This window comes from Tachysurus fulvidraco, chromosome 13 (genome assembly GCF_022655615.1).
Source record: "Tachysurus fulvidraco isolate hzauxx_2018 chromosome 13, HZAU_PFXX_2.0, whole genome shotgun sequence".
Classification (NCBI taxonomy): Eukaryota; Metazoa; Chordata; class Actinopteri; order Siluriformes; family Bagridae; genus Tachysurus; species Tachysurus fulvidraco.
The window spans coordinates 2,318,333-2,339,906 of NC_062530.1; the positions used below are offsets into that span (position 1 = coordinate 2,318,333).

At 40.1% G+C, this 21,574-nt stretch overlaps 3 protein-coding genes and 1 long non-coding RNA gene across 4 annotated transcripts; 2 read left to right on the forward strand and 2 right to left on the reverse strand.

Annotated features, from left to right (window-relative positions):
* Positions 1–59: 59 nt before the first annotated feature.
* On the forward strand, positions 60–7,279 carry cenpn (centromere protein N). The gene is made up of 10 exons (XM_027154869.2): positions 60–377; positions 1,824–1,869; positions 2,067–2,126; positions 2,240–2,313; positions 3,335–3,508; positions 3,624–3,725; positions 5,019–5,070; positions 5,194–5,303; positions 5,812–5,935; positions 7,046–7,279. Exons 1-10 carry the CDS (start codon positions 207–209, stop codon positions 7,165–7,167), a joined length of 1,035 nt encoding a protein of 344 aa, XP_027010670.1. The 5' UTR covers positions 60–206; the 3' UTR covers positions 7,168–7,279.
* LOC113647886 lies at positions 5,829–7,173 on the reverse strand. The gene is made up of 3 exons (XR_003441762.2): positions 7,032–7,173; positions 6,876–6,944; positions 5,829–5,963 (listed from the first exon to the last, which is right to left on the reverse strand). It is a non-coding gene; the product is annotated as an uncharacterized LOC113647886 (long non-coding RNA).
* An 876-nt stretch (positions 7,280–8,155) lies between the features above and the next one.
* atmin (ATM interactor) lies at positions 8,156–15,595 on the forward strand. The gene is made up of 4 exons (XM_027154860.2): positions 8,156–8,467; positions 10,878–11,003; positions 11,096–11,295; positions 11,379–15,595. Exons 1-4 carry the CDS (start codon positions 8,261–8,263, stop codon positions 13,108–13,110), a joined length of 2,265 nt encoding a protein of 754 aa, XP_027010661.2. The 5' UTR covers positions 8,156–8,260; the 3' UTR covers positions 13,111–15,595.
* A 3,239-nt stretch (positions 15,596–18,834) lies between these two features.
* si:ch73-103b9.2 (uncharacterized protein LOC100150067 homolog) lies at positions 18,835–21,566 on the reverse strand. Its single transcript, XM_027154861.2, has 3 exons — positions 21,411–21,566; positions 21,069–21,300; positions 18,835–20,938 (listed from the first exon to the last, which is right to left on the reverse strand). Exons 2-3 carry the CDS (start codon positions 21,228–21,230, stop codon positions 20,027–20,029), a joined length of 1,074 nt encoding a protein of 357 aa, XP_027010662.1. The 5' UTR covers positions 21,231–21,300; positions 21,411–21,566; the 3' UTR covers positions 18,835–20,026.
* Between the last annotated feature and the right edge of the window lie 8 nt (positions 21,567–21,574).

Here is a 21,574-nt window from a genome sequence, read left to right on the forward strand (position 1 = left end):
ATCAGTTTTGTGTTTTTATCTAAAGCGATTAAACCCACGACCTGGGTTAGACTAACTGATCTCAAACCAGCAGGAAAATCCCAAACCCGTTGGTGAGTCTTGGCGGTTTATTTTGATTGTGCTGCTGCTGCGCCTCTTTTATTGTGACTCCCGGTACATTTAAAGTCGTTAAACTATTAAAATTAGACGGTAAACTAAGCTCTAAAATGGACGAACAAGCTCGGGCTCTTTTACAGCGGATTTTAAGAAGACTAAGCAGTAAAAAGATCCAGAGCTCTTTAAGATCCTGGGGCTGTTTATCATCACAGCAGCTCCAGGATCTGGACTACAAACAACCAAAGTGGCTGCTTTTGGAGAATATCATCTCTAAATGTGAGGTATGTGCACAAACCTAACCTTATATCCTCTATAAAGCTTTACTGACTTATAAAAAAAACTCTTACACTTAATCTAATAATCTATAGGCTGAAACAGTGTGTGACGTCATCACGCATGTCGCAGCCCAGTGGTTAAAGGTGCGGTCTCCGTTGTTTGAGAAACGCTTCAGAAAACTGAGTCGGGCCGCCAAACAAAACAAAAACAAAACAAGTAGCCAATGAGCAGAAAGGGGTGTGTCTTGTCAATATGGGCGGAGAGAGTGTTCGGTGCGCATGTGTGACATTAGCAGAAAGCGGTTTTAACGTTGACATGGAGGATAAAAACAAAGAAAGAAAGAGAAGAAAGACTTACGATAAGGACAAGAAGTAGGACGTGTTAATATAGGATCAGCTTTCCAGCGCTGGAGAGAACTTTCCTTCTCGATAGGTGAGTAACGTTGGTTTTGCTTTGTTACACAGAACTAATATATGCCTTTGTCCTTTACATGATTATGCTTGTGTAGCATTTTTGCTTGTTTGTTTATCTACAATCGTATTGTTCTTCCCTTCAGCTATGATAAAGACACGTTTCTTTCCATTAGTCGCCTGGGTTACCTATGTATGTGTGGGCGGAGCTATAGATACAGGGGTGAGACCCATTTGGGTTAGGGGCGTGTTTGTTTTGGTGATTTCAAATGTCAACATTGGCTTTCGAACAACGGACACCCCACCTTTAAGGCGTTGGGCCAGAACTCAGAAGGTTGTAGGTTCGAATCCCACATCCACCAAGCTGCCACTGTTGGGTCCCTGAGCAAGGCCCTTAACCCTCAATGACTCAGTTGTATAAAAAATAATATAATGTAAGTCGCTCTGGTTATTCAATTCCATTCATTTCAAGTTTATTTGTGTAGCTGTTTTTACAATTGACATCGTCTCAAAGCAGCTTTACGGAACATAAACATAGAACAAAAGGTTATTATAAAGAATAATATAAAGACTAATAGAATACAAAATTCGAGATTAATATTAAATATATTTAAATGTTTATGTATTTATGCCTGATGAGAAAGTCTGAGGTGACTCGGGTGACTGGAGGAGGAAAAACCTCCCTTAGATGGTAAAGGAAGGAACCTTGAGAGGAACCAGACTCAAAGGGGAACCTCATCCTCATCTGGGTGACGCTGGATTATAAATATACTGTTCATTGTTATTGAACAGTGATCAATGTTGTGTTGATGAGGAGGTTGTTGTCCTCAAAGACCACATGGAGTCGGCATCTCCTCTTTAGTATACCAGAGTCTAACTGAAGCTGGTAGATCTCTAGATGCCTCAGGATCCTCACGGAGTCGGCCTCGTCTCAGTGGAGGTCCAAAATCTTCATGGAACAGACGCGCCAGAGGAAATCATCATTGGTCAGGTCTTTGGAGATCTCTAGCCATTTTTTTACTTTTCTTTCTCTACCTTCAGGAAAGCAGACTGCGTTTAAAAGACGTGACGAAGCTGGAAATTATCTGTGAGTGAGATTTTTCCTTCTTGAAGCCGGATGTTAGTTTGTTGATCATGTTTTCGTTCCATCGGTTTTACTTTTCCTACATTTCAGATTTTTTTTTCTTACCAGGCATCAATACTTATGTCTACATTATCGTGCCGCAGTGTCGATGCTGATTTTGGTATTTTTACTGTTTACTGATTGATTTTTTTTTTTATCAGATCACATTGAGAACCCGAATCAAGGAACGTGGCATGCATTTAAACTCACTGAAGCAGAAGGTATCTTTTTTTTTTTTTATCATGATCACATTTGCACCATTATCACATGAACAAACTGAGTTAAAACAGTGTCAGTGAGAACATTTGTGTGTTTTTTTCTTCTCTCTCCACAGATGAAGCCGTTTCTGTAGATTTCACCCAGTTTAAGGAGATGTTTGTAGCTCACTTAGAGGAAGTCGTCCAACACGTAAGGCATTAAAAATTAATTATTTTACAATCTGTTTGTGAAGGAAATTAACAATCCAAATAAGAATACGGGCTTTATTTATTATTTAGTTGGGAAAACCGCTGCTTTTCTTCACTTATAGCTAATTTGCATTTGGTGACGCCCACAAAACTCCATAAAAGGTAAAAGGCTCAAATGACAATGAAGTAAATGGCAATAAAGTGTAAAAGTGTTCTCTGAGGTAGAAGGGGAAAATATATTGACTTCGGTATCGGTTTAATCGGTATTTAGGCCAAGGATGGATGGATGATACTTATTTCTTCCCGTCCTTCTTTCTTTCTTTTTATGCGTTATTTCTTTCTTTCTTTCTTTCTTTCTTTCTTTCTTTCTTTCTTTCTTTCTTTCTTTCTTTCTTTTTTTTTTCTTTTCATGCGTTATTTCTTTCTTTCTTTCATTGTGTAATATTAATGTGTAATATTAATTGGGGGGGGGGCACAGTGGCTTAGTGGTTAGCACGTTCGCCTACACCTCCAGGGTTGGGGGTTCGATTCCCGCCTCCGCCTTGTGTGTGTGGAGTTTGCATGTTCTCCCCGTGCCTCGGGGGTTTCCTCCGGGTACTCCGGTTTCCTCCCCCGGTCCAAAGACATGCATGGTAGGTTGATTGGCATCTCTGGAAAATTGCCCGTAGTGTGTGTGTGAATTATTTTTTTGTCTCATTTCAGATTCAGTTCATTAAACGTCTGGTACATTGTTGTACTTTGGTTATTGTAATATAAACTGTTTTAATCTGTTTTGGTTCATTTTTGGCATTTTGATGGTTGTTTTTTGATGTTTATTGTTTGTTTATTGTTGTTATTCATGTTCTCCCTGATGTCTGTTAGCTGATGAACTGTGGAAATGCGCTACATACAGAAAACTATTATTATTATTATTATTATTATTATTATTATTATTATTATTATTATTATTATTATTATTTTAATTAATGAACGTGATCTCAGTATCTGCTCGGGTTCTTACCCATGATCCTTTGCGGTTGCAGGTATCCATCAGGATGAGGAAGCAGGACGACGGCGCTGTGTGGATCCGTATGGCGTGGGGTGATAATCTCACCAAACCCAACCACCTGAAACCAACTTACGCTGTTCATTACCTCCAGACTCCCTACGTGTTTATCCTCAATCTCTCAGCCAAACACAAGCCTTTTCTCTATCAGGTTTTTTTTTTAATTTTTTTATTCACATCTTCATCAGCTGAAGATTTTTTTTACACACTGTAGTGTAAATCTGTCTGTAAGAATCTGACCGCTTTTTTATCGCTCTCACTCTCAGGCTTTAGTTCTGTCCACCAGACACACCACCATAAACGAGGCTCACCTGAGCGGCAGGAGCCTCACCGCCATGCGAGACCTGCTCATGAAGCAATATCAGCAGGTGAAGCTCTCAGGATTATTTATTCAATTATGGGTGGAGAAAGCTGTCAGGAGTTCTGTGTGATGGGAAAATATCAGCGAGAACCAAAGGGTAGGTGTACAGGACAGTGGTGAGACCGGCCATGCTGTATGGCTTAGAGACAGTGGCACTGAAGAAGAGACAGGAGTCAGAGCTAGAGGTAGCCGAGCTGAAGATGTTGAGGTTCTCTTTGGGAGTGACGAGCTTGGACAGGATTAGGAACGAGTACATCAGAGGGACAGCTCATGTTGGACGTTTGGGGGACAAAGTTAGGGAGGCCAGATTAAGATGTTTTGGACATGTTCAGAGGAGGGAGAGTGAGTATATTGGTAGAGGCAAAGAGGAGGTATATGGATGTAATTAATGAGGATATGAAGCTAGTGGGTGCAAGTGTTGAGGATGCAGAAGATAGGGATAGGTGGAGAGAGATGATTCGCCGTGGCGACCCCTGAAGGGAAAACCCGAAAGAAGAAGAAGACAAAGATTCATCGAGTTCTAGAAATTTAATGACGCATGTTTTATTTTTAATATTTTTACACTCTAACAGATCTAAAACGAGACACGTGTATGTAGTGTACGAGAAGCGGATGTTGTACAAATTAAGCTGTGAAGTTATTAGAAATGATAAAAAAACATATTTAATATAATATTTAATAATTAATATTTTTAAAATAATATTTACACACACACATATATATATACACATTGTTTTATGTATAAATATTAATATAATTGTAATTTATTTTCCTTTTATGATACTACTACTGAAAAACTACTATAGATATGAATCCTGTATAATTGTTCCTTTAAGATTACGACTCTTGAAAATAAATAAATAAATAAAAACTTTTAGCAAAGATAAAATTCAGGGAAATACTGTCAATAAAAAAAAAACTAAATAAATGTATTTACACTGAAAATATAATAAAATGCATATAGTAATCATACAGTAAAGTACGAGTTTATATCCAAACATTTTCATTTCTGTTTTTCCGTTCGTTATAAGATCGGATCGAATTTGTTTTTTTCCTGGAAAAATGAAAGATTTATGTAGGTTTGAAGCGTCACAAACAATATTAGAATTCCATTTAGAGTAAAAACATTCAGTACAAAAATTATTCCACTTTTTAATCAACTGCTTCAAACCAAACAAGTGTCCTGAGACATCATTTATCACCATTCGTCGATATTCTCTCCATCATCATCATCATCATATTTCTCAGCTATGCCTCTCGTTACTCGTCCTGAATATCTTTTTTTTTTTTTCCCCTCCAGGTTTTCCCAAATCAGGAACGGACCTTAAAGGAAAGGAACGCTGCTCCTTCGCGTGTGTACATTTTATATGTATTTTTCTATAATCACGAATCAAGACTGAGCGTTATTTCTGTTTAGTGACGGATCTCAGGATGATCGTGTTTGTTTGTTTATTTATTTATTTTCCTGTGTACAGATCCTAACATCGATAAGGAGCATGCCGAGTTGGCCGAGAGAACACATCAGATGGCTTGTGAGGCTTTCGGTGACGGAGCGATGCCAAAACTGGAAACGGCTGTGTACAAGGTGAGGAAGAAACGTTCATCATGACATTAAACATCCGTCAGAACGAGAGCGAAGACGCCTTTAATTTCTCACGAAAGATACTAAGCTGGGACGGTGAAAGACATCATACAGCTTTTTTAACCTCCTCTGCATGTCGTACCACAGGGTCTAATAGACATCTGTTATCAAAAAGTAAATGGATTGTCCATAAATAAATAAATAAATAAATATATAACATTCAGGGCTAAAATATTTAGTGTATTATTTTGTGATTTTTTTTTGTGATGATCATTGTTTATTTTTTTTTTTCACAGTTCAGGACTTACACAGCAAGGAAGAAATAAATTCTTAAAAATCTTGTTTAAAGAAATCCTAAAATTTTTAAACAAAAATTTTTTGTTTAATGGATTTTGGCAGCAAAACGTTTTATTAGATTGATCGTTTTCTGCACTTATACATATCAAATTAATGCTGAGTAAATCGATCAGATTTTTAGAGCTACAAATTAAACAAGATTTCGTCTCTTCAGCTCGAAACCAGGTACAGAGGCAGCAGCAACGACACACTCAGTGACCGAGACGAGCTCTTCAGAGGCGTGGTCAAGTTCTCCAGCCCAAACCTCCTGGAGTCCCTGCGGCACTGCGTGTCCACCGGTGAGCTGCTTCCTGTCTCGCACAAACCCTTTCAGTGAGGGATAAATCTCTTACTGTCACTGGAACATCATCAACCATGATTTCATAAACATTACGTTTACATTACGACGGTCCTGACATCCTTAAATCCTTTTGTACCACAGAAATGTTTGTTTTATTCATGATGAAGACCTGGTGCTTTTTATCTGTTAATAGAAACTATTTTTGTTGTAGAAAAACCTTGCAGTAAATTAGTTCCAGCCTCTCTTTTTCTTTTCTTTTCTTTCTTTTCTTTATGCAGCTTCTCGTTACAGTGTTATAGTTACTTATATCATTGCACGCTCTCTAATATATTGTCATTTCTATAGTAACAGCTCCACCATATTGGACAAGAGATTGCAAAGTTCTGCTCCTGAGACGCCTTCACTCCAAAACATTTATTAAAATAAAAACTAATTGTCAAACTGGGGAAGTCATGGTCTAATGGTTAGAGAGTTTGTCTCCTAACCCTAAGGTTGTGGGTTCGAGTCTCGGGTTGGCAATACCGGGAACCCCCGACTGCTCCCCGAGTGCCGCAGCATAAATGGCTGCCCATCTCCGGGTGTGTGTTCACGGTGTGTGTGTTCACGGTGTGTGTGTGTGTGTTCACTGCTGTGTGTGTGTGCACTTTGGATGGGTTAAACGCAGAGATCGAATTCTAAATATGGGTCACCGTACTTAGCCGTATGTCACGTCACTTCTTCAAACTGTCTGAACAGATGTGTATGGAGTAAAGGGGTTTCTGGGGGGTTTAGGAAACAACTGACAAGCATTCCAGAATGGAAAGAACTTCCAGCCATGTAATGTGTTTAATAATCTGTGCAGAATGTAGCATGGCTTAAAGCATCACTTTCTGTCAGGACTAAATAACTACGAATAAGAAATGAAATAAAAATCAGCTGTTGCATGTAAGGGTATTTACCTGGATGACCTGTAGGTGGTGTTAGTGTACCAGGATCAGTGTGATTGTGATTGCTGAGTTACATCATTGCTGCAAAATAAGTGAAATGAGGCTTAAAGGTGGTTCACACAGTCACGGAGATGACTGAGGTTATTAATCAGTAATAATAATACTGACTTTCTGACTGACAGGTATGGCTGAATCTCCCGTCACTCCTCTCTTATCCTCCATCACACACAAAGGAAGGAACTACTTCGTAATCGCTGAGAAAGTTCCAGGAGCCACGAGCCAGACGCCTGCACACACGACTTAATGTGATTCTTATAGTGTTCTTACATGGTATTTTTTACACTTTAAACCCAAGTATGTTTAATCCATTTTACAAAGTTTTAAATAAAAGTTTTTAAAAGTTAGGTATAAAATCACTTTTTATTGTTTATTGTGGTTTGTTGTGTTTATTGTGGTTTGTCATGTTTTAGTCAATATTTTATATATAAAAATAATGTATGTATGTATGAGCGGATTTAGCAGAAGAGGACACAAGTTTTTAAAGAGTAAATGTTTCTCGAGAATCAGATCATTACATACAGAACTGCTCATTATCCTACATGGATAATTTGCATTAATAAATATATATATTTTTAAGTACACCTTTATTTTTATATTCCTAACAATTAAATAACATTCATTATTCTATATAAATTTACAGAATTAAAAACATTAAATTAATATAAAAAATTTAATTAATATAAAAAATTAAATTTAAAAAATTAAATTAATATAAAAATAAATAAATAAACAAATGTAAGCATTTTCTAAAATTTTAAAAGACTCCTTTAACAAAAATAATTACATATTAAGATTGTTTATTAAACATGCATTATTATTATTCAGTGATCCTTTTTAGAGATTATAACAAATATTTTTAACGAGTGTTTAACAATATAACGTATAATTATCTAGCCTTTGAAAAATTAAAGTTTTTTTTACATATATTTTGCATTGACAAACATTTTAAACATTTTCTGTGTTATAGTAAAAATAGGATTATTATTATTATTATTAGCATTATTATCATTGTTGTTATTATTATTATTAGCATTATTATTGTTGTTATCATTATTAGCATTATTATTATTATTATTGTTATTATTAGCATTATTATTGTTGTTATTACAAATTTGTACATAATTATTTTAGTTGTTAAGTAATTGTTTTGGTGATAAAAAATAAAAATAAAAGAAACAAAATGATATGAATATAGAACTGTTTTCACTCTAAGCGGTTGCTAGGGCAACCCTGAGTAGGCGTGGTCGTTGCTAAGCGCACCCGGAAGTAGATTTTTGCATACGAGGGTTGCGCGTGCAGCTCCGACGTCGCCGGGAGTCGGGAAGCCGTGCGAGCGCATGAAGGATTCCAACATGGCGGCCACCGAGGCGGGTGAGTCGGACTGCGGCGGTGCTTCGTGTCCGAGAGAAGAGATTATTAAACCGTCCATAACGGAGCTGACCAAAGTGCGGACCAACATCTTGTGCACGGTTGAAGGATGCGGCAAAATCCTCCCCAACACCCCGGCGCTCAACATGCACCTGGTCAAGTCCCACCGAGTCAAGGTGTTTATTTACTTATAGCGTATTAATGCGGCTTCACTGCTGCTCAATAACGGCTTTATTAAACTAACAATGAACAGTTATAACGCACAACAAAGCTAGCCGGCTAACTGTGCTAACATTGTTGTCAACACTTCCGGGCAAAAATAGAGCTCCAGAAGTGATTGGTTCTCGGCGTGTGACGTCACGCCCTAATTTGCATATTCACGAGTCGTTATGTAAATGTACGCGTTATGACGTGTTAGTGAGAAAAGGGAGAATTTATGTAATCTGTGTCGTTGTGTCCGAACATCAACACTTCAGGGTTCAGTTTGTGTTGTTTATTACTAATAAAACCTGAGATGTAGACAATTAATCAACACTTTCTGACCAATCAGAATGAAGTATTCTACAAAACTCTGAACAGTTTCGATCGAACCGTGGCTTGTGTCGTGTGTTATTACGGTTAATATGTGGGATACTTTCTCACACACACACTAAAGGCCTTTTTACACCCGGTCACTCAGTGTGTTTTCTCTGATCCGATAGCTATCCGATTTGTTAAAACTGTTCTATTTACATTAGGCCACATCAACGCGTCTCGGCGAATCGGATAACGATCCGATCTTTCTACTCCCGCCCAAAATGCAGATATATTTTACCTCATTTCTGGGGTAATTGTAATGGAACATGCTTTGGTGTATGCGGTTTTAAGAATGCGATCGAAAAGAAGACTAAAAAAACTCGTTCCGACGTTTATGCTACAAAGAACAGCGTTTACTGTTTGCTGAGTTTTCGCCGGAGGCAGCAGCGCGTTTTAAGCCCCGACGAGACGCCTGGATGAAAGATCACCTGCGAGTGACGTAGTTCCCTTTGGGAGGAGTTTAGCGCTGATGTATGTGGCTTAAACAACCACATTCATTTACACCTGTCCAGTTTCATCTGAAACGCGTCCCAGACCACCTCCTGAAGGGGTTTGTACCATCGGGTTTATATCCGTCTCCAAAACGTTTCGGAGGACATTTAGACCTGGTCTTTTTACCATCGGGTAGATATCGGATCACAGAAAACGCAGGAAGTGACCAGGTGTAAAAAGCCCCTGAGTCTCGAGAGACTACAAAGACTGAGCATCCGGAATGGTTTGAGCTCACAGGCTTCGGTTACTAAAATGACCGACACTTTACATCTGTGTTGAGCAGTAAAGCGACTCGGAACATGGATCGTGTCACAACTCCAGGTGCATATGGTCTACAAAAACAGACGACCACGTCGGGTTCCACTCGTCAGAGTTACAGTAGCCTTTCTGCCAGCTTACACCATTCTGTAGAAAAGATTATCTGAAGCTTATGATCTGTAGCTGCACGATTTTATGAATCGTGCCGCCGCCACATGCTCGGCTAATTGAATACTTGTCCCGAGGGTGTAAATGACCATGTTTCCAACTTCCTGAAGTGGTTTCATATTTAAATCTGTGTCTCGGGTGCGTCTGCACATCCAGTTTATGTGTGCATATCTCTCTCTGCATATACAACCCTGATACTCAGCATGCAGTGAATGTAAAACGGGTCACACCCAATAGACAGGTCTAATTAAGTTATCTGGTTATCAGATCGCATCCAGTGGGGCAGCGATCATCTAAAAGGTAGCCCTTAACAGCCATAATCGAAAAGAGTAAAGACCTGACCTGCATTAAAATAGACTTCGGTTGCACTTTTACTATTCCGTGTGCTTCTGCTTATAAACTACCTCTCTGTTCAGTCCTCTGTCCCTTCACACACTCTGAGAGCAACGAAGACAAAAGAAAACGTCAGCCTTTCTCTCCGAGTTTCTTAAAGCCACATAAAAATCGCTAAAACACATTCCCGCGGCCCGAATGCTAACAAAACGTTTGGAGAAAGTGTATCCGTCGATTTAAAATCAGTGGTTGGACAAAACTTTCTTGGTCTAGAACTAAATTTACTTCAGCTCTTTTTCTCTTTAGACTCGTCCTCCCTCGAAATAGCAATAAATTAAAGTGCTGCAGTTATTTTGCTGTCCAAAAAAAAATAAAATGTTCCCTGCTGCACAAAATGTCCACTGCTCTGAACTACTGCATTGATTTGATTTTTATTTATTTATTTATTTTTTTTAAATGCTCAGTACATTAACCTTTTCACTTCTCCCTTAGTTACATAAGACTGTGGAACATTAGCATTTGTAATTTGGTTTAGTCACAGCTTGTGCTACTTGATTTTAGCACCTACTCTGGAAGCATGCATGCAAAACCCTTCCTGATCTTAATGTACAGCCTGATCGACAGTGTAATCTGAGGGTATTCCACGCAAAGTAAGGCAAAGTAAAATTTCAAAAATGTATGAAGAAATCCCTAGTAGGGTTGATTTGATTTTTTTGTCTCAGTCTTTAAGTTGTTTCCTAATTTTTTGTCATTTCATAGGAGGGTATCTTTAATCCTACGGTACGGAAGAATATGAAAGGTTCGCAGAAGCTCTACTGTTGTCCGATAGAGGGCTGTCCAAGAGGCCCTAACAGACCTTTTTCCCAGTTTGCACTGGTTAAGCAGGTAAGTAAAATGATTACCCAGGGACCTGCATGTGCACTGTGGTATTGGATTCGACCACTGAACCCTGTGTACCTTCTTTTTATATCGGGTAGCATTTTCTGAAGATGCATGCAGAGAAGAAGCACAAATGTCTAAAGTGCAGCAACGGATACAGCACCGAATGGGACTTGAAGAGGCATGCCGAGGATTGCGGAAGGACCTACAGCTGCACGTGCGGCTGTCCGTACGCAAGTCGAACCGCACTGCTGTCGCACATCTACAGAACTGGCCATGAGGTTCCCAAAGAGCATAGGTATTCCCATGTAACACATCATGACTTCTGCATTTGTACACATATCATGATATCATGTATCTAATTGTTCGTTTTGAATTTAGGTATCCACCTGTCAAGAAAAGAAAAATGGAAAAACTCTCTCGAAGTGCAACAAATCTCAAGCCTAATGGACAAACTTATGAAGCAGAATCCACCGAAGGAGCAGTTCCTGCTGAAGGAGCATCACGCACTCCGGATCTACCACAACGCAATTCCGTCAACTCTAAAAACCTCCATAAGCTTCTCCTGCCCATGCCTAAAATGGCTTTTGTCAATGTCCCTGTGATGCAGCTGGCACACTTGCCTGTCCTCCTTCCGCCAGCAGAGAGCAGTGCTTTGAGGTCATTGGTCTTGACAGTGGACACGCAAGGCTCTGTAAGTACGTTGCACCTCATGCCTCAGTCGCTCACGTCAGTAATGCCTCCGTTAAACACTAAAAGTTTCAAGGAAACCACATCTGTTTCCAAATCAAACCCGGATGCCATCAGTACAGGGATCCAAGTCTATTTAGAAAACCTAGTCTCAGTTGATGAACCAGGTAACGATCTGGGATCAAGAAGTAAAAGCACCTCAACCAACATTCAAACAGATATTTCATTCCTCAATAAGGGATCTATCGGGGGAGTCAATATCGGACCCGCGAGCGAGGCCTCGGTTTCCTCTGGTTCTCAAACTGACATCAGTGTGAGCGCCCAGGTCCAGCTTCCAGTCAGTGTACAAACTCAGACATTCCCTTTGAGGTCCAAAGTCACGTTCTCCATTGGGGCACAAACTGAAACTCCGAGTCCGATTTCTTTTCCATCTGGTAACACAACGAAGGAAACTCAGACAAGTTACGCCACCGCGGCTTCAGTAAATAAGACCCAAATGGACCAAGCTATAATGTGTGCAAACCTTTTTGATTCCGATATGCTCAACGTCTCTACACAGACTACAGCACCGTTTGGCACCAATGATCTTGATCCCATGAGCTCAGAATCGGGATTTTTTGAAGACAAATCTGCATCATCCTTGTGCTTTGGAGCTCAGAGAGATCTTTTACAGCAAAACACGGTAGCCGACAATCAGACTCAGACGATTAACCTGTTCAATGATCTGGAGAACATCCTTTCTGACACCATGGCCAGTGGAGCTCAAAGCTGTGGGTCGGGCTTGGGTTCGGTGCAAGAGCAGCACACGGGCATCGACTTTGACATTGAGGATTTCCTCAACGCGACTGATATTCAGACTCAGACAGACGAGAGTGCCTTGGGAGGATTGAGCTCAGACACACCTCTGGAGCTCCTGGACATTGAGACGCAGACTGACTTCTTCCTGTTTGATAACCTTGAGGATGGTCATCATTGCGATGTCAGCACCAGGGTCCAAACAAGCGATCTTGAACTGGAGATGTTTGACACGCAAACCCAAACGGATCTGAACTTTCTACTAGACCCCAGTAATCACATGTCTCTAGGCAGCATCCTAAGACACTCCAGCTTCAACATGAGCACCGAGTCCTCAGACACCGAGACCCAGACCGAAACCAGGGCTCCTGCTCTTCCACCAACTCTGCAACTGCCTTGTTCCAATGATGGCCAGATCAGACTTAGCAGCACAGAAACCCAGACGGTCCCCAGTTCCTCCAGCCTGGGCCACCTTTTTCTAACCAGTAACGAGACCCAGACAGTCATGGACGATTTCCTGTCAGCAGACCTGGCTTGGAACGTGGAGTCCCATTTCAGTTCAGTGGAAACCCAAACCGGTGAAGATCTCCTGTCTTTGTTTCGGCACTCAGACAAAGACATCAGCTGAGCTGTCTGTGGTTTTAGCTTGTCTGTAGTGGGTGGGACAAAAGCAAGGAACTGTTTCTGATGACCCACCTAAAGGTGGATGATTTGGTTCTTCCAAATGATCATGACGGTAAAGGGCTCAGATTGGAAGGCACTTGTAGTGATCTAGCATCTTACGTCATTCCAGTACAAGTAGTTTCAAAGGCTAAAGAGCTTTCAGCACCCCTATTCGGCCGGAATTAGGTTTACTTCGGGCTCATTGCGTCATTAACCCCTTCTCCTTTTATTATACAGATTGGCCACGTTAATATATTTCTCGAGAAAATTACAGACCAGCTCCACGGACAGCTGGCGATTTTTGTCCCATCCAAATATCCCTGTTTATGCGTGTAACACAAGATTCCTACAAAATCGCTAGTCAACGACATACTTATGTCACATTGGTACGAGTCTCTGTACCTTCTACGCTCAGAGTGCATCAACGGGAGAAATCAAATAAATTAGAAGCTCACAATCCTGATTTTAACGTCTGACCGAAGGAGCCGGTATAACATCAGCTACCGTTATAAACCACTTGATATACACTTTACTCATCGGCACGCAAATTTAGTTCCCTAAGCTGGTGGTGAATCTCGTCCTATGGTTAAGATTTGACTGCAGTCTGTTGCCCCCAGCATGGGAAAGTCTTCCTGATGGCAGATTTCTCATTTTTGTTATTAACTTGGAGACCGAGTTTAAAAAAAAAGACACGTCGGTGAGGTAAAATGAAGTAACTAGCTTGTGGACATTGTCACACTATTACATGTAACTCTAAACAGATAAAAATAGGATATATATTTTTTCTTTTAAAGCCATCACCTCATCTATAGAAAATGAGAACACTCGTGAAACAATTTTGCCTTTAAGCTCTAAAAGAAATTTGAGCCATGAACCGGGAGTTCACGTTAAATTTCACGAGCATATTGGGATCACGTGACCACGACGTGCCCTGATACAGAAACTTGTCCCTCCAACATTAACTTTATATCCACCCGGACATGACAGGATACGCATCAGAAGGTCCCGTAAAGAAACGAACCCGGTCCAAATAGGGCTTTTAGCTGCACTTTATCGCGCCATGGCTGTCACTCGACTGCTCCTTAACGTGTTTACTTTCATTTGCACATTTCTTTTGTTTAGTAAAAATGGTCTGTTGTTTTTTTTTTTTTTTGGTTTTTTTTCTTTCCCATTTGGTTACAAAAGAATATATCGTTTTCGGTGATGATAATAGTGCTACTATGTAGTCGTAAAAAAAATTTACAGTGTGGCACAAGTCTAAAGTTATTGATAGAAATGATGTGTGTTCATTGTAAAATCTGATTTCTTGTGAAATTTGTATATTTTCTTGTTTGGCTGCACTGTAAGGATATTTTTTGCATTGTGCTTAATCTTTTTCGTTACATTTATTAATCGGTAAGATTTCCGTTACTGTATTTAAACCGTATTTTCGTTTCTCAACAGACGTTTTTTCGCTACAGCGGTATATTATATTATACGCTCATGATGCGGTGCAAGAGATTTTTCAACGATTTTCCTAACGCATGCCTGTTTCTGCACGTGGCAAATATGGGTGACCTTTAACGACGGATCTCGCTACGCTGTTATTACGACGATTTGCATCCTGTACTGTGAGTGATTTAACATGCAAATCGCAGATGTTTACAGCAAGACAGAACCTTTAACGAAACCCGTTCAGTGGACGCATGGAACATTTTCTCCGAATGTAAACGTTTTCACTTTAAACACTACGTTGCGATCCATGATTAGCTTTTGTTTCGGTGCCTTAATTTAAGCGGTAAATCTAAATGTCGAAGTTTCGGGTTTGATCCCTCTTCTTTTCCGTCTCTCTCTCTCTCTGAATAGTTTTATTTCCGTGTTTACATCTTAGTGCACGCTATATACTTTATCGCCTGCCTTTGCCTCGTCTCATCATATTTCAGTATTTGTTAACGTTACACGCTGCTTGCTTTTGGTCCGTCATTTATTCATATTTATAAATCTGACTTTCCACAAGCTACAGAATGTAAATGACACTGTGTCACATTGTAACCGAAAGGTTTTCTTTTCGTTGCAGTGCTCAGCCAAGGCCGACATTTGCATATATATATATATATATATATATATATATATATATATATATATATATTAGTGTGTGTATATATTATTAAATAAATACATATATGAACATGCTGGCAGGAAAGAACAAAAGCATCTCATTGTAGATTACTTAAACCTGTCAGTGTACACTCTTGGTTTTCAGTAGAGCGTGCATGCAGTCCTGTTTGTGCCAAGAACATGTCTAGTTACATTTAGGCTTTTTGTTGTTGTGGATCTTTTCTTTACCCTTAACATGAACAAATGTCTTAAGTTGGTCATGTGCATTCTTTAGGATTTGATGTACAAGTGTTTTGTTCTTTAGTTTAGGCTGCTGCAGTTGCTCAAAATAAAGTTCTGTCCAAAAAATTGTCCCTATTTGACAGCGTGTCGTAATTACTACCACATCGCTAATTACCGACGTCTGTTATTTTCCTTACACGGCATGTCCAGGAGTGATGAATTGCTTTCATACAAAAACCAATTATTACAGTTTTGTTCATTAAGGAATGTCGTGTAATTCTACTGTAATAACATTTAATGGAACATTAATAGTTGAAGAGTGACAGTCACTGTCTTGTTAGTATGTAGAATTAAATTCATCTGTTATTCAAAGGCACGGTCTCCGATTTTTGAAAGCCGATGTCGACATATAAAATCACCAAAGCAAACACGCCCCTAACACAAACGGGACCCACCCCTGTATCGATAGCTCCGCCCACACATACATACGTAACCCAGGCAACTAACGGAAGGAAATGTGTCTTTATCATAGCTGAAGGGAAGAACAATACGATTGTAGATAAACAAACAAGCAAAAATGCCACACAAGCATAATGATGTAAAGGACAAAGGCATATATTAGTTCTGTGTAACAAAGCAAAACCAACGTTACTCACCTATCGAGAAGGAAAAAAGCGCCTCGGCGTCTTAAGTAAAGTCGGCCACATGTTCACAGGTCGGAGTTTCCCCGAGTCGATAACTCCTGAGCTAAACGCTGTTACTACACAAAACGCGGTTGTAGCTGCCTCTCTACATTACTACGATAGAAAAGAGGTGTTATTTGTGTAGTAACAGCGTTTAGCTCCGGAGTTATTGACTCGGGAAACTCCAACCTGTGAATATGTGGCCAACTTCCTGCTCCTTCAGTTCTCTCCAGCGCTGGAAAGCTGATCCTATATTAACACGTCCTACTTCTTGTCCTTATCGTAAGTCTTTCTTCTCTTTCTTTCTTTGTTTTTATCCTCCGTGTCGATGTTAAAACCACTTTCTGCTGATGTCACACACGCACACTGAACACTCTCTGCCACATATTGACAAGCCCCGCCCCTTTCTGCTCATTGGCTACACGATTGTTTTGATTTTTGTTTATTATTCGGCACGCCAAAAATCGGAGACCCTGCCTTTAATTTATCAGTACCACCTTTGATCATGATTGGGTGGTCAGATCAGACTAATGATGCTGTGGTACAAATTCATTACATTTCTTATTTATTTTTGCATATTTTCCTGTAATTATCCTTGGACTCGAGGGTATCTGGAAGGTCCATCCCTTCTTAGAGCTAAGAGTTAATGCTGTTAAACAACATTTCTAAATGTTGGAAGTCTCTTAAATGTTTGCTACGAACAAAAGGCCCGTGAGGCCCCGTGATGGCATCTGAAGAGACACTTCAGTTGCCGGGTAACTGAGACATGTCTCTCGAGCAGCCCTGAGCTCCAAACTACTAACAATGAAGGTCTTTTACCAAGTAGTTTACATGTGAGGTTTAGAATGGAATGAGCTGGCTATATAGAGTTTGTCATATATCTACAAACTAATCCATAATATTAAAGTGAATCTATAAAAAGCTATGAATGTTATGACTGCATAAGTATTCGACCCCATTAGGTCACCCATTCTGAATGTTGCTAAATACAGCGTTTGTTTAAAGCTTAAACAAAGCCTGGCTCTGGCTTTGGAACACGAGTCATTGCTACTTCACATCTATGAGGGCTCATATGGTGACGGTCTGGAGAACACACACACCTACTGTACTGTACACAAACGAGGTGTTATCAAAACATGTCCGTGGAACCGAAGTTGTTAGGACGCGTCAATCGCAATCTGGGCATAAAAATATCCAGGACATCCGACGGAGTGATATTAAATCCTGTATAAAAGAAATAAAAGAATGTGGAAGCATCATGTCTGTAGAGGAAGCTGTATAGTGAAAATGAATGAAAATACGGATCGACCAGAAGGTCCAGAGTAGAGCGCAACGTGATGCTACACCCACCATGCTTCAATGCAGGGAACGTGTTCTCTTGGAGTTAATAAGATTTGTCATTATACAATTCTCTGTCAGGGATAAAAGTCTGCAACAGTTTGTCAATGAAATCTCCATTCTGAATTATTTCACTATGTACACAAAATCAAACAAACAAACAAACAAATAAATGAATAAATAAATAAATAAATAAATAAGAAAGGTTGATTAGCAGGTATTTATTTATAGGTGGTTTCACATTTGTTCAATTGACTGCTTCTGGTTTTTTTTGTTTTTTTTTTCGGAGGAAACTTTTGTGTCTTTTTGTGACTTTCTAAAATAAGCACATTCGCCTCACACCTCCAGGGTTGGGGGTTCTATTCCCGCCTCTGCCTCGTGTGTGTGGAGTTTGCATGTTCTCCCGGTGCATCGGGGGTTTCCTCCGGGTACTCCGGTTTCCTCCCCCGGTCCAAAGACATGCATGGTAAGTTGATTGGCATCTCTGGAAAATTGTCCGTAGTGTGTGAGTGAATGAGTGTATGTGTGTGCCCTGTGATGGGTTGGCACTCCGTCCAGGGTGTATCCTGCCTCGATGCCCGATGATGCCTGAGATAGGCACAGGCTCCCCGTGACCCGAGAAGTTCAGATAAGCGTTAGGAAATGAAAGAATGAATGAATTTATAACCAAAGTGTTCTAGATTATTAAATATTTAAGGCATTTTATTTTGCTGCATCTAAATAAACTTAGCAGGCTGAATATCGTCCGTGGAAGTCCATCAAAGTTGAATGGAACGACGATGACGCGTACGTGTGTAAAAGTTTACCTTATTAAACGTCTAGCTTTTTAATGTTGTTAAGGTTCATGTTGTCATGTTAACTCGTTATTCATTTATAAGGGGAAATTCTGGAAAGTACATATCTGGCCCATTTTTGTTTCCCTAAACTGTATAATTAAATCAGAACTATTAGATCAACACTTCATCTTACATCTTTCTGTTAATCGCAAAAAATCTGTTTTTTAACTATAAATAACCTGCATTATTCCACAGCTATTCCGCCAACAACAGATCCAACTTTTCTACCGTCATTATTCTAGAATAGTTCTAATCTGTGTGTCTAAATTTACCAAAGTATTCAGTGACCCGAGTGTGAAACGCTGCAGCTTTGATAATCACACCATCAATAATTCAGGCGAGAGACAAAGCGCTTTTTCCACGACAATAACTGCTGTGAGATAATGAGATATTCTTGGACCTGAGCTCTTAAAATCACACAGAAAGACCGACGTACTACTGTACGGCTGCTGGTCTTACAGTTCACCTCATGTTTTCTGGATCATGTCTATAGAATACACGAAAGCCGAGACGATGGTTCGATAACAGTCGGTTTATTCCGAACAGACAGTGTGAGAGGACACAGTTCTCTTAGTTTCGGAAGTTAAAATCATACAAAACAGCGTTCAGTATTAGCAACTAGTAAAGTGAAACGTTTGCAATCCTGGACATGTACGTAAAAGGGCCTCAGTCAGGAAACTAATGACTTAAACACAGTAAACCTTTAGAGTGCAGTGAAGATTTTATTTAAGGCTTGAACTCCCAAGCAGTTCACTGGGAGTCGTCAAGAGTTAGACCATTAGCTATAAATAAATAGCAGCAGAAGACCTGAACAGTATAAATAACATTATAGACTAGTGGAATAAAAGTATTTAGTGAAACACCAGAAGTGATCATCCACTTGGGATTTTTCTTCTCACTGGCTTTTGGATTATTGCTGAAAATAAAGAAGCTCTGCGACCATCTACAGTTTATCATTCTCTCATGATGATGAGCAGAACTTGTCTCAGTGTTGTTTAATTAAAGGCTATAAACCAACTCTTTTAATACAGTCACATGACCCGAAAGGATTTATTATTTTTTTTAATCCTGTTTCCTGATAAGGAGCCGATCGAGCTCTGAGGTCTGAGGAGGAATCTGATTGTATGCGAAGTTGGAGTTCAGTGTGATGACGTTCAACGTCCATGACGTCCGATCCGGTCACTCGTTCGCATCACAACATCCTTTTTCACGACACGGAAAAGGTCTACGAATGACCAGTGAGGTTTTACTGATGTGTTTTATGTCATAGAATAAAATGTTTAACCCAAAACTCATTCAAATAAACTCAATGACTTTGGGACTCGTGTCCAGGTTTTAAGACCTTCAGAACTTGTTTCCTATTTTTACTCTTAATGTCATAAATGTAATAATTAATTCTATGATAACCGCTTACTGTAACTATCCTCATAAACTGATGTGCTTTCTGAACAGGACAGAAGGAAAATGAACGGCAGGTGAGGGAACGACTTTTTATAGCTGCTATGTAGATAATTACTTGGTCTGTGAACGTTTTACAGTATTTGATTATTTACAAAAAAAGTTCTGTAAGTGTTGTCAAATTGCAGAGGTATAAAATGAACAAAAACACTTTTTGGGTTGTACAGTAAGTGTAACAGAGCTTCACTGTACCACTTTGTTGGAGAGAGAGAGAGAGAAAGAGAGAGAGAGAGAGGACGATCGGCAGCTACAGTAATCTCTGAGTGGACACTGGTATCTGGATCCTGGTGCCCAACAGCATCGGAAGCTCGGGTTCTGCCCGTTTCAGATTTTTCTCCTTGTGGCTTAACCGCGATCTGTGGCCAGAATTGTGCTGTACATGTGACCTGATCAGCCCCTCCTGCTTGAGAATTCGTTCCGGGAGAGAGCTGGCACTGGGTTGAGTCTCTGCCATGGTGTTGTTGGGAATCTGATGCCTTCTGGAGATACTTAAATCCGATAGCACGTGATGCTGGTGCTGCGTTGGTCTTTGCTTGGACAGAACGGATCCTTGGGGGATCTGCAAGGATTTTTCCTGATCTCCGTCCACACCGGGTTTCTCACTAATGATAGCTTGTCTTGTTCCACCGCTATCCTCTCTCCTCTTTGAAACATTCAAGCTCTTTGGATTAGTGTTTGAATTCGTTGGCACATTTACCGGAGGTAATACCATAACACGACCGAGCAGGACCACTTTCTCAACATTTCTATTTTTCAGAAACAGGCACCGAGCATCCGGTTGAGGTAGGTGAGAGAGCAGTTTGTCAGGTGTGAACTTTTCAGTCCCAGACAGCAGTTTATTTTCCGGCCGGTCTTTTCTGATGCTCCTGCTCCTGTCCTTAAGAGTGATATCTGATGATTCTTTTTCTGAGGATGAGTCAGAACTAATGCTGCTTGGGCTTCTGTTTACATGTTCCAGAGGTGGAGAAACGCTGCCCGGACGCTCCTCAGATACCTCGTTGGAAGCTTCTGAAGCCGCATGTCTGGGACCGATTTGAAGCTCCTTCAAATCGTTGCAGAGAACACAATGGGAGGCTGAGAGCTCCGGTTTGAGCTTCTTGCTCTTTTGTCGTGCAACAAACAGACAGGAAAAAGGGGAACACTGACCCCAACCTTGGACCTATCAACATAAAACAACCAGTAAATGATTTTTAAATATCATACTTAGATTTTCTTTAAAGACGAGTGTCATTAATTGTGTAGTTTGCATTAACGTATCATACTAAAAAGCGAATTAGTGCATTACTTACAGCTTCATCCCAGCCGGTTTGGTTGGGGTTCTCGTAAACGTCCTGCTCTCCTAGGTTTTCCTCGCTAATATCCAGCAGCACTTCCACATTTCTTTTGCAAAGCGGCGTATCGCAATCCGGATTCTCAAATATATCTGTGGTCAAATGTTGCTCAGCATCCATGCGTCCTCACTGACAGATGTATTCCTGTTAGATGTGTTCCTGTTGGATGTGTTCCTGTTGATATTGCTGCCTGTTTATGGAAGGAAAGAGAGAAACACGTCATTCATATCCATTGACCTCGTCGTGGATATTAAAAGTTAGTGAGTGATCAGAAGATCGATACACAGAGACATGACTAACCTGACGCACGGCGGTGGCTTGACTTGGATCAAGAAGCATAATAATGAGGCTGAGGTGTGATTAGTTTAACACGCGATGAAATGTTTATCTCAATGATTCTGATTCTGATTCTGATCTCACGTGTGGTCACGGCTCTGGTCGAGGTTGCGTGCCGTTGCTATGGC